We start from the raw sequence: 12,563 nt of genomic DNA on the forward strand, positions 1-12,563 counted from the left end.
GAGTAGTCCTGGTTTGGGGTGGCAGGAAGAATACACTCAGAGCTGATTTCTAATCTTGGGTTTACTATGTCAGCAGAAAGCTGTGTTGGAGGAAAACTTAAAATATTCAGAGACTTGGTCCTTCTCTAAGTTAGTACCTGTGAACACTTGTTCAGATCTTGTCACTCCTAATTGGAGCAGGGGAGGGGTCTCCAAGTGTCAAGTCATGATTTTAATACCAGGACTTTTCGTTTCGTTATTTAAGTTCAAAGTATCAAGACATATTTTTGTTTAATTAGGAAGTTTGAATATGGAGGTAGAAAGTAACCAAATTGCTCAGTACTTTTTTTTATCTCAAGTTTATCAATCATTTCATACAATTATTTTTCTTATGTTAGGAACATTTTGCCTAAGTGTTTTACAGAAGGTAGGATATGCAGATCTTAAGGAATTCTCTACACCACTAAGAAATTTTATATTTTATGTTTAATTCACCACTTCATTTTGAAATAATTATTTGTTGCAGAAATCTCTTTCTGCTGGCAAAGCTAGAATGTCTTCAATTTTTTGTGTAGCTTCTTGGAGTAAATCTTAAACAGTAATGTGAAGTCAGATTTTCATTGAAAGTAATACCAATGTTTTTAAATAAATTGTTAAATAACTAATCAATTTTCACATTAAAGCAAGACAACGTCATTTCACATATTTACATTTAAGGGTTGAGCTAACCTGAAAAAGCATAAGCTTTTTAAGTGAAAAAGCTTATATTGTGTCATATATCTGGATTTTTTACCAGCTTTAATGACTGTTGACATAAAGTATGTTGGACTTGAACAAAGATAAATATGCTTCGCAAGCACAAACATCTGCTTTTGTGAATGTGTGTTTAAAAAAAAAACACTGTCACAGTAGAAAAGGTTTCTAAAAAAAGGAGGGGGGAACACAACAGGGGGAAAAAAAGACAGGAAAACTGTAGACCTGCTTTTTGCAGGGGCAGATTGTGCAAAATAATGATTAAAAAGTAATATTTTATTTTTCTGGAACTCAAGCGCTGAGAAGTTTATATGTGATCACTTGAGCACTGTGGGATTTTCCTCCTCAGTCTATAGGTCTGATCATCATTTGAACTGCTTTCAAGGAGTAGGAACCTCCCCGGTACTCAGCCCAAAATATTCCGTCCTGATACTTGCTCCTGTAGTGGCCTCCTCTGTACCACACTCCATTAAGGTTAGAATGGGCACATGCGTTGTACCACCAGCCGCCTTTGTGAAAGTGAGCGCAGTTTCCTGTGGAACAGAAAGAAATAACTTCAACATTAAAGAGGAGAAGTGGAAATTAGCAAATACTTTCATATTCTGACTTATTCTTAGAGGGAACTTTGTAATTCATAGCCTGTTGTGGTCATATCAATTGCTGCTTCTACCTAAATTATAAATTCTGTTGTAAGAGCAACCATTGCCTGGAGGGGTGATGATTAACATGGTATTTAATGTGACAGCTGAACACTGAGGAGATCAACTCTTCTCAGACTACCAGCAGTGCTTGCCTCTGAGCTAACATTCAAGGAACTCAGATTATGTACTGTTTAGAAATACTTCAGTAGAAGCAATGTGAGTTGATACAGTCCCAAGCAGCACACAGGGCCACAGTTCCACAAAGAGTTGCTTGTAACTTGTGTATTTCCTGTTACAGACTTGTTTAAGAGTTTGCAAGATTTGTCCAGCTTTATGGTTATTGACAGCTGAGAAAAAGCAGTTGAAGTATTACACTCCCCAAGCTTTCTTTTACTGCGAAGGCTTTAAGGGGAAAGCTGGAGAAAGAGTGTGGAACTGAACAAAAAAGTGTCCTTTAAGGAGAATGAAACAGTGATCTGCCCGTTTCTCAAGTATTGGTACATAACTAAGTCTGTGCATAATTGCAGTTTCTTTCGCACTGTTCAGAAGCTTTAGTTCATGGTGATTGTTGTTATGTGGCCACGGCACTACTCTGAGAGATCACTCGGACAGGTATTCATAGAATCGTAGAATCGTTTAGGTTGGAAAAGACCTTTAAGATCATCCAGCCGAACCATTAACCTAACACTACCAAGTCCACCACTAAACCAATTAAGGGTAGAGTAATAATTAATTTCATGTTTCCTGGCTTGGTGGCTGGGTTATTTTTTAATGAAAGTAAAACTAGGAATCATTAAGGTTGGAAAGGATCTCTAAGATCATCAGTCCAACCATCAACCCAATACCACCATGCCTACTAAACCATGTCCCCAAGTGCCACATCTACCCGGTTTTTTTTAACACCTCCAGGGATGGTGACTCCACCACCTCTCTGGGCAGCCTGTTCCAACGCTTGACCACTCTTTCAGTAAAGAAATTTCTCCTGATACCAAATCTAAACCTCCCCTGATGCAACTTGAGGCCATTTCCTACAGAATCAATTCTGTTCTGACTGCAGAGAGTCACATGCAAGTGACAAGGATATCACTGAGCTAAATACAAAGCTTGCTCAAGTGTGCCTGCAATGAGGGTAATAGAATTTGAATTTCTGAATGGTGCAGGGCCTTGAAGGGGGCCCTGTCAACATGGTTTTTATCATTATCGATTTGAGATGTCTTTCAGTAAGAGTTGCTTTATCAGAATTTACATGCTTTTTTTCGTACTATATTCCTTTATTAAAGGTGGTATCACTAATTGAATCTACTGTATTCACTTTTCACATACATACTAGTTTCCTTACCTGAATACATATCCCTGTCTCTGTCCAGTGTTGTAAATTGCTTTCCATTATGCCATATCATGGAATCGCCTGCGTTTCCTTGGTATGTTCCCAAGCGTAGCCTGTAGAATTCACTTTCGGGCTCCAGGCGGAAACTGCTGTATTCTGCATAGACTTTCTTATTGCTCCAGTCCTCTAACTCAATCAATAGTCTGTAATTATCCTGATTGGTAAGCATGTAAATATTTTCTAGTCCCAGCCAGTACTCTCCATCAATGTTTCCAAATCCTTTCTGTACAAAAGATGATGAGAAGCTGATGTTAATTTAGATTTTCTTGTTTGTCAAAACACTCATCAGCAGGAGTATTATAAACCAGTGGAACTTATGTACTGAAAGCCTTTAAGCTTCTGAATGACTGCTCAACCCATGCATTTAATTGCTTTATTTTGCTGCACTTGGCCCTTTACTCAGTTGGACTGCTAGCCGCATGAGGTACTATCAGAATCAGTAAAGGTGGCAAAACTATCTGTTTTCTGTGATATGCTCTTTTTTTAAGATGAAGGGAGAGAGAATAGCGAAACTGAAACAATATATTTCTTGACAAAGCTAAGGGGATCTGTGAGAATGTATGAATAAGGAAATTTAAGGGAGTATATTTCCAGGTTGGAAAAGGCATTTATGGATCAACAGTCTCAGTGTTCAAGGTAAATAACTTTTTGTTGCCTTTTTAATGCAACTAATGTTGTTGTTTACTGTAAATTTAGTCACATAACTCATCTGTGCTCTTTGCTAGATTTATTAGAAATGAAATATAAAGACATCTTTCCTTTCAAATCACAGACTACCAGTATGGTAGTTGTGAAGTGATATTTCATGTCTGCAGTCTCCTGTCCCTGAGTAAACCAGTGGTGTTAATGTTTGGTTTTGCAGCTAAGGTAGGTACATCACCCAGAGTAGCTATCTGTTATGCTTCCTAGTTTCTGAGGTCTTTCTGATCACTTTCTGAAGAAGTCTCTCTGCAGTAGATAAACAGTCTAGGCTCCTAACTCAAGCTGCAGTTTCAGAAGTGGCTCAAGTTGATCTAGCATCATGCTGCTGCCAAAAATGGTAGCAGTGCTTCTCTCCTGGCTCATGGCCACATTTGCAGTACTTCCCTTGTGTCAACATTGTAGCTGTGCAAGCCACACAGAGATCAGGGAAAGAAGTGGAAATGTGAGCATGGGAGACATCTCTGTTGTCAGTGTTAGTCTTTAGTTTAAAGCCAGTCACAGAGGTGCACCTTCAAGTACTTGAAGTCAGGTAATAAGAATACCATCTTCAGCCACTGCAATTTAATGAGAAATCTCTTGGGGGCAAGGTCTTGCCCAAGATCGAGCCATTATTAAACACCATTTATATACTCTTCTGTATTTTCTCTGTATTATGTTCCAAATGCTTATGGTTACTATATAAGACACTCTGCAACTACCTTATAACATATTAAAAAAAAAAAAGCAAACAACCCAGAACAAAAACACCAAAACAACCAAAAAAAAAACCCCCAAAACAAAAACCAACTGCCCACTTTTCTGAGAAATAAAGACTTTGAATAATGGTTACTAAGGGATGATTAACATTTGAATGATTAAATTCCAAGAATGCAAAGAGTGAAAGTCCTTATAGTAATCTCTTGTCATTTCCTTTGTAGACATGATACTATTTTTAGATTACTAATTGAGTTAAATGTGGCTCAGTTATCTCTTCAGATACAATGCACATGGCAATTGTAGAACTGTGTCCTGTATGTATGAAGTCAGCACATGATTATTATTTTAAAAACACAACAAAATGGATTTTCTAACTGCCTGTCTAGCATGCAATTACTCCGAAGTAGCATGCGTTTGTAATCCTACATATTATGCCTGCTAGTGCATAATACCACGATAACACACCAGAATGTGTCTCCCTTCACCAGTACTACATCTTCAGATTTCTAACCTAATTTTAAAGGTAGAAATTGTTTCCTTTAATTCATTATTAGGAATGTTTTTGAGTTGAGGCCCTGATCCTGCAAATGTATTAATGTGCTTAAATGAATAATTCCACTGGCTGAGATTGCTTATTCATAAGGGAGACAATTAAGCTTTTCAAGTACTTACTGTAGTTCTCAGTGTGTTAATAGAAGTCATGTGTTTAGTTAGCTCTTTGTAATAAATGACTTCCCAGTCACTGTCTAGAATAACATAATGTCTCCCCAGTTGTCGTGTTAGGCGTTACAATTGCAGGCTATTTCAGACAATAAGTTAGTTCACACAAAGTTAAGTAATGCATTGACTGAAATAGGACATTCCTAGTGAAATATGTTTGCCTCTTGAGGGATGACCATTCTTTTCAGTTATTTTTGTTCGTAAAATTAATTTCACTGTCTAACCTCAGCAGCTATCTATTTCCAATTCCTCAGTGTTTATCATTCAGTACAACCATCTGCAATGAAGAATTGCATTGAAAATGTTCACACCTTCTTGATTGCAATAGTTGTCAGTGCTGCACTGAAGTGAAGCAGCTGATTTTCTGCATTCCAGAATTTACCTTGTAACTGTCCCAGTTCCTGAAAAAGTTGACAGATCCATCTGTCCTCTTCTGAATAACTGCCCATCCTCCAGGGTCCAGACTGTTCTCACACCATAGTTGCATCGGCTCATTACTATTTTCAGGTTTGATCATATAAATCCCGCTGTTGGAATGCCCAGCTTCCTTGGCTTGTTGGCAGTCTTTGAATGGACCTTTTTGAAAAGAAATACTTTAAACATTCAAGCTTGGATATGCAGTGCACATTGTTCAAGCATATTTTGTAATGGTAATGGAAAGTCAGTAATTGAATTAAGGTAAAACTACCATAAAAAACAGTGTAAAAAGTTACTGTCTTAGATTAATTGTGTGTACATACATAAACAAACATGCCGATATTCTATATATTCTTTCTTAACAAAACTTCATTTTGCTAAACAGATAATAGGCTTTGGTTACCAACACCCAATTTTTAACTTTGTCTACTGTGTCAAAGATTTATACTCTGACTCTTCATATTTAAGAAGTGCATTGTGATTTTCATTAACTATTTTCTCCTGTACCACTTTACAAAAGGTAGATGACAGTTTACTTCATTGTCCTAGTGCACCCATTTGAAACTGGTGGAAGTTTAAAACAAAACAAAACAAAACAAACCCAAGACACCCAAACAACCCTGCCCCCACACCTGCATACACAAGTAGTTTGAGAGCTGCTGTAAGAAATATTTACTGCCAAACTCTACAGACCAGAGTTTAGTGCAGGAATATTCTTACACTTCATAACTTTTTTGCCTCTACGTACTTACCCAGTTCTGGAATCAGCCTGTTAACTGTGGATAGCAATCTTTTTAAGTTTCGTGTGTCATCCTGATGTGATACATGTGGATAGATACTGATGAAGAAAATACGCAAGCAGTGGAGAAGGCCTTTTCAGCAGCTAAAAGGGCTCACATACTTGTTTTCAGGGCTGTGATTCTACAAAAATGCTGTGCTGTTCACAGTGCCACTTGAAAGCTCTATTTTAGACCATATGAGTAGTGGTTTTTTGAATACTACTTACAGAAGAGCATCTAGTTGTTCTGTAAGAAGCATGCAGCTTGCATTTTTCTGAAAACTTTGCCTACTTTGCCTTTCAATTTTTGGTAATATTTTTATTTTCTACTTAGAAAAGGATTTATGTTCATGTATCGTTACTTCAGTTAATTTAGAGACTGGTTATTTACTAATGAAAAGCTGGATGTGTTTTGATGGCTAGTTAGTGCTGGATGCCCTAAATGTATTTGAAAACTCATACTCAGTAAATCTGAAAATAAATTACCTACAGCTTTCCTCTCATTTGGAAGGCTTATTTTCTCAAATCGGCTTCAAAGTTCAGAGAAAACTCATCAGTCACAGAAGAAGCTGATGTGCAAAGAAGCATGAAAGATAGTTGTTGGGATTATTCTTTAATCAAAAGGAGAGGTCAAGTCAAAGTGACATTCATTGCAGATTAAGGTTGTGTGACAAAAGCAAATTGAAAGTCACTTTTTTTAGATCTTATAGTAGTAGTTGCCAGTTGAATAAGTGTGTAACTAGCAATAAATCCATAAAGCATTTCATATTAATTAGAGTGCAAAAAGCTTGTGTATCTAGTGAAGGTGACTGCTTGGAGCTTCTAGCTGTAAACAGTGCTACCAAGAATGCTGCAGACATTGAGCCATCTTTGTAAATACTGCTGTGTTACTGTAGTGTCAGTGTTCGATGATGTTTTTGTCATTCTTGCAGTGCATGCAGTAGTAGCTGAGGAAAGAAGTACTGTAGCTTTGCTATATGAGTGCTTTTTCTCTTGTTCGCAATTAAAATTTCCATGTAGATTGTGCACATTGCAAAGTTTGTCCAGTGGATAGATAATTTCCTGGGCTAAATTGGGTCTCATTCCCTTTTCTTGAACTGTCTGAAGTAAATTTGGGCGCTGTATAGCTGAACAGGGAGGTTTTTCTAGAAGTATTATTGCAAAGCAATTATTGCATTAGAAAAACTGTAAACAGACAAGTAGTATTATTTGTAATGTTAATTGACTATTAAGAATAGCTCAATTAGATCTGCTGTGTGTTATGTCACGTGATTTCTGCTGGAGGAGGAATTGAGGACTCAATTTTCCATAAGAGACCCAAGCAGATGTTTGGAGTGATTTTGAGTAGCTTTTAAGGCAGACAGAATTGTGCTAGTCTGTTTTGTATAATATATTTTGATCACTTCTGAAATTCAGCTGGCAAAGTCACAGGATGCAACTTGTCTTCTCTGATGCTCAGATTTGTCTATGTGTTTATCATAAGTTAGTGTTGTAGTAGAAGTAACAGACTTCTGCTCTTAGCGTAAGGAAATCCACAAATCCCATAACTTTGGTGTATAGCCTTGAATCTTTTTTGAGAAGTAAATTCTTTGTTACATGTAAGAACTGATCCATTTCTTGTTCAGCAGAAATGCTGAGATTTGTGAAATAGCGCTGGTGTTACTGGATGCTCTCTGGCTAATGAAAAAACACCATAATTATTCTGTTTAAAATTGTTATCTATGTAAGAAGTAAGATTCTCATGCATATCTAGTCTTTTGTAACAGTCTGTGTACACTAATTTGCTGAGACAATTAGTTACAAGTTAGAAATACTCCAAGACGATGATCTATTAAATATTTCATGTCTAAAATTGTGGTTTAGACATACGATTTAGTACAGATCATATTCTGTTTTAAATTAGATGTAGCAGAGAAAGAAAGTGATGAAATATTTTAGGTTGGAAGCTTAATAAAAGGATGGCTGAATCCTATTTTAAAATGCCAAATGTTATCTTGAGCGGATTATACAGAAGCTGTGCTTGTGTAAGTTTCATATAGAGAATTTTTTTGGCAATAGTAGAGGAAAATTCCAAAATAAAATTGGGCATATATTTAAAAAAAAAAAAGTTACATTGTTAACTGAGAGGTATTAGCAGCGGGGGAGGGGTGGGGGCAGGGTGTAATTTTCAAGTATTCTCTCTACTTGAAGTTACTTTCTGCAACATAGCGGCAGTAAAATTTGGGGACACTGGTTATTATTCCAAGGATTAAGATCATTGTGAAAACTGTAATTCACAGGAACATTATTCTTCCTCAGTTTTTAGAGCAATTTTTATGCAAATTAACCAAAATATTCTTCAGAAAATAAGATCTCATCCTTCTGTTCCCCATATATTTTGAATTTTTGTCTCCATCCACAATATTAAGATGCACATTGACCCTTCTGTAAACTTCTGCTGTGTGCAAGTATTTGTTAGGTACAATTTCTCCAGATACAGTAGGAGAAAGCTCCCATTTGTTTGTCCAGTTGTTTACTCTGTCATAACCAAGTCTTTGACAGGCCTGTTTCTAAATGGAACTGTTTAGTTTTCATTGGTCTTTTTTGACATCTTTATACATTATAAATAGTCATTATCTTTGAACTGGGAAGTTTATTTTTCTGTGACATAGACAATTTTGGTTCTGTGCACCATTAAATATGTTTACCTTAATTTAAAAAAATCAGAGATAATAACTGTGCGTCGTGTTGCAATTTAGAAGTTTTGGTTTTGATAATTGCTCTACAAGCTGTAGCAATTCTCAACCCTCATTTTCCCAAGGCACTGCAAGAAACACTTAAACTTCATACTCAAGAATCTAGTATTAAATAAAGGAAGTTGAATAATGTTAAAATAAATTTCCTAAGATTTGTTTGTGTTCCCTTGCAAAAATGGATTAAAACTCTGAACTTTTAGGGGTAAAGGAGTTAGTGAAAACCATGGTAAATAATTTAGAGGAAAATATTTCGTGCTATTGCTTCACTTTGTATGTACAGCAGGCATATATTGAGACAGAAAAAGATGCATATATAACAAAACTTTGAAGCATGGGTTTTCTGGGAAACAGGAAGTCACTGTTTTTTAGAATTATACTTTTGCTCTCTGGTCAGACATTAATGTAATGCTTTTATATTAGCTTTTTCCTTTGTGTCATGATGTGCGATTTAAATTCTCATGACATTTGGTGTCTTACTTGGGCTTGTGCCTGAAGTTTCTTCAGACCCTGAATAAAAATAGTTGTTCTTTACATCAGCAGCTAGTTTTTTGTAATGCTGTAGAATAGTCACAGATAAATGTTTGTCTTCATCTTAGGAACCAAGTTGAACTTCCAACTGTGACTAAAGGCAATTTAAAAGAAAAAAAAACCCTCTAACAACCCAAAACCAAACAAAAAACTCCCACCAACCAAACCCTCTTGCTGTGCAAGCTAACAGGAGCTAAGAGCAAGCGCTTGAATGGATGTCTGAGAAAAACTTGTTTATCTGAATCCTTAATTTTTTTTAATCACAATTCTGTCAATTTTAATGAAGTGTGAATCATGATAGAATTCAGGACAGCTCGGAGGTAGTTAATTTTCTTGTCACTAGTTTTGTTTCTCATGATAAATGAATTTATCTAATGACCTGAAGAATGTAACACATGAAGATGTGATACGGTCTCCTGAATGTATTTTCATAATATTTATGGTATTAGTTTAACTTGCCATCCCCTACTGACATCAAATTACTGAGAATGTAGTTACTCATTTTAAATTTTCAAAGCTGAGTGCATCTAACTGGATCCAGCCTCGATTCAATTATCCTTTCAAACTTACCTTACTCTCTTGAATATTTCAACCAAACACTTAAGAGACTTATTGCACAACTCTGTTGGTGGATTTAGATGTTCATTTTAAAGCAGCTCTGAATAGAAGGAGTAAAATTCTTCTAGCAGGATTAACTTCTGGCAAAGAATCAGAAATCAGAATCAGGAGCAAGGGCTAGCTGTACCGGATACTTTAAATTCTTCATTCTATTTCTATAGCCAGGACAGTTTCCCTCTGAAATAGAGAAATCTCAAGTTAGATAGTGGTAGGTAACTCACCCTCATTAATTAAAGCCAGTGGTGGTACTCTGAAAGGACTCTTTGTAGGAGAAGTAGCTGGATCAGGTGGTGGCCTTATATCTCTGTCTCTAGGGTAACCTGGGTCTCGCTGTATCTCATTACCTCCCAGAAGAACGGGAGTGTATGGCTGGCTGTTAGGAATGTGCTGTGGCACGACTTGAACAAGAGGCGGAGAGCCATGGGTGTCCTGTCGCGAGAAGATTCTCAAGCACTGCTCTTCCAGCAGTGAGATGGTCACAGACTGATTATTTACAAGATCAGTTAGTGCTGCATATTTTACTTCAAGCTCCTTGTATTTTGTTGCCATCTTCAACATTTCTGTTGTAACATTAAGGACTTTGTTTTCCAGTTGGGAAAGCTCAAGTGAGTTATCACGCTTTCGAATTATCTCATGCAAGAGTTGCATGTAGAGTTGGGTGACCCGAGAGTTCATGTTACGACTTTCTTTCCTCAGTAATTTTACTTCATTCACAATGTTTCCATCCACGTCCACTACCAATTGCAAAATGTCAATCTCCCGCTTTTGCTTGGACAGCACGTCCTTCAAGTTCTCTATGTCCATTCTTGTGACTTCATCTTTTCTGTTACCAGTACTTGGTCCATTAGTATTTACGCAAATTGGCCCTGTGATTTTTTGTTCTGGGACCAAGAATGTGTAACCACATTTTTTCCCTTCCTCTCCGCCATCTGCTGAACGAGGGTGCCTCCTTTGGGATGTTTTGTTAGGCGTAGATTGTTCTGTACAGCGCCCGATAGACAACAGCAGGAACAATAGTACCCCCAAAGTCCATTTAAATATCTTCATTTTGAAGCAAGTATGATGACTGTCAGAAGATACTATTGAACAGACAGAAGATAAAATAATTAAATTAGAGCCATAGCTGAGGCTTCTGTACTACCTAAACTACCTTAAATGATGGGTTTGCCATGCTTATGTATATGTAGACAAGTCTTTGGAATCTGTTAATTAAAGTTAGGTTCCTTTAGATCAGCTTCAGAGAATAGCTTTCTATTTTGAGCAGCGAACCTTAAAATTAGGTATTGGATTTAGTAAAAAGTTGTTGCAATGGATAAACTTCCAGAGGCAATGTTCTGCTTAGATTATGTATTATGCTTTCATTTTAAATTTGACTGCTTAGATCTGTACTCACTGCAATTAAAAGCACAGGGTTATAGGACATACAGAGTGCTTGCAGAATATCTTCATGGAAGGGAAGTAGGGAGACAGTGATGGTTGATGGTAGTTTCAAAAATATTTATATAAATTTTGGAATTTGGATTATATAAGCCTTTCTGGTCCTCTTTTAGCTTTATATATGTATATAGAGATGTATAATTTGTTAAATACTATATACATACCTATTCATATATGTACACATACATTCTTCAAATTTATGTATACACAGAAGTAGTAGACTTGAAAAATACAGACATTTGGAACGCTATTTTTGCCCGTTAGTGTTAGGCAGGAGATTAGCATAACATAGTTATCTTAAACATTGAAAATTACATATTCAAGTAACTTTAAATTTGTAAGGAAAGCCTATAATACTGTTTGCATTTGTGTCCGTACAGTTGCCTTTTGAGATGAACATTTAAAATTGTTGTCACACTATTTTTGTGTCTTTGAGAACATTTTTATCCAAATAACACTGAAGTATCAGGTGTGTTATCAATATAAGTACCATACTGAAGTATCTCATTCACCTTTTAAAGAAAATAATGTATTTCCTTTAACTTTGTGCAAAGAATTAAAGGCATTGATAAAGATCCAAGAATGTTCTTAGAGAGACCTGTTTTTTTAAAACTTTATTTTTTAAATACTTGAAATTATAGACAAAAGCACCACTTAAATCTGGGAGAAAAAACCTCATGTTTTATGTGCTTTGTCAAGCCCATCACTCTTCCTTCTTATCTCAGCTGTTGATCTGGCTTTCCTTTGCAGACTACTATTAGTGGTTGTACAAGACCTTGTACAGTGGCCTTTGTATAGCTACGAAGAAAAATAAAGTAAAACTAGAGAAAGCTGATAATTTTCATGCTGTCCCTGCCAAGTTCAAGTTTAAGTGCACTTGGCAATCCTGAAACAGTCACCCTGAAGGAGAAGCAGACCAGTGCTGCTTCCTTTACATTCACATTTACAAATGATAGGCTGACTATTGTGTCAGGTCACTTCTCCCAGTTCTTTGATATTGCTGCAAATGATGCCTGCTCAACCTCAGAGTAAACATATCAAGTCTTTTATTTTTTGGCTTCACTAAGAGTAGTGGTTGCAAACTTCAAGCCATGCTGTACGTGCAGTCAGGAATTATATCTAGGAATCTTGATCAAATGTTCCACTGTTGCCTAAAAAATAATTTTTTGTTT

General features: G+C 36.4%; 2 protein-coding genes across 3 annotated transcripts in view; one reads left to right on the forward strand and one right to left on the reverse strand.

Annotated features, from left to right (window-relative positions):
• RALGPS2 (Ral GEF with PH domain and SH3 binding motif 2) overlaps window positions 1–12,563 on the forward strand; it is a 104,682-nt gene that overhangs the window by 46,375 nt on the left and 45,744 nt on the right. The gene's annotated exons all lie outside the window — the stretch shown is intronic.
• On the reverse strand, window positions 1,078–11,075 carry ANGPTL1 (angiopoietin like 1). Its single transcript, XM_009483476.2, has 4 exons — window positions 10,176–11,075; window positions 5,261–5,454; window positions 2,713–2,983; window positions 1,078–1,265 (listed from the first exon to the last, which is right to left on the reverse strand). The coding sequence occupies exons 1-4, from the start codon at window positions 10,999–11,001 to the stop codon at window positions 1,078–1,080; spliced, it is 1,479 nt and encodes a 492-aa protein (XP_009481751.1). The 5' UTR covers window positions 11,002–11,075.

Source organism: Pelecanus crispus, chromosome 5 (genome assembly GCF_030463565.1).
Source record: "Pelecanus crispus isolate bPelCri1 chromosome 5, bPelCri1.pri, whole genome shotgun sequence".
NCBI lineage: Eukaryota > Metazoa > Chordata > Aves > Pelecaniformes > Pelecanidae > Pelecanus > Pelecanus crispus.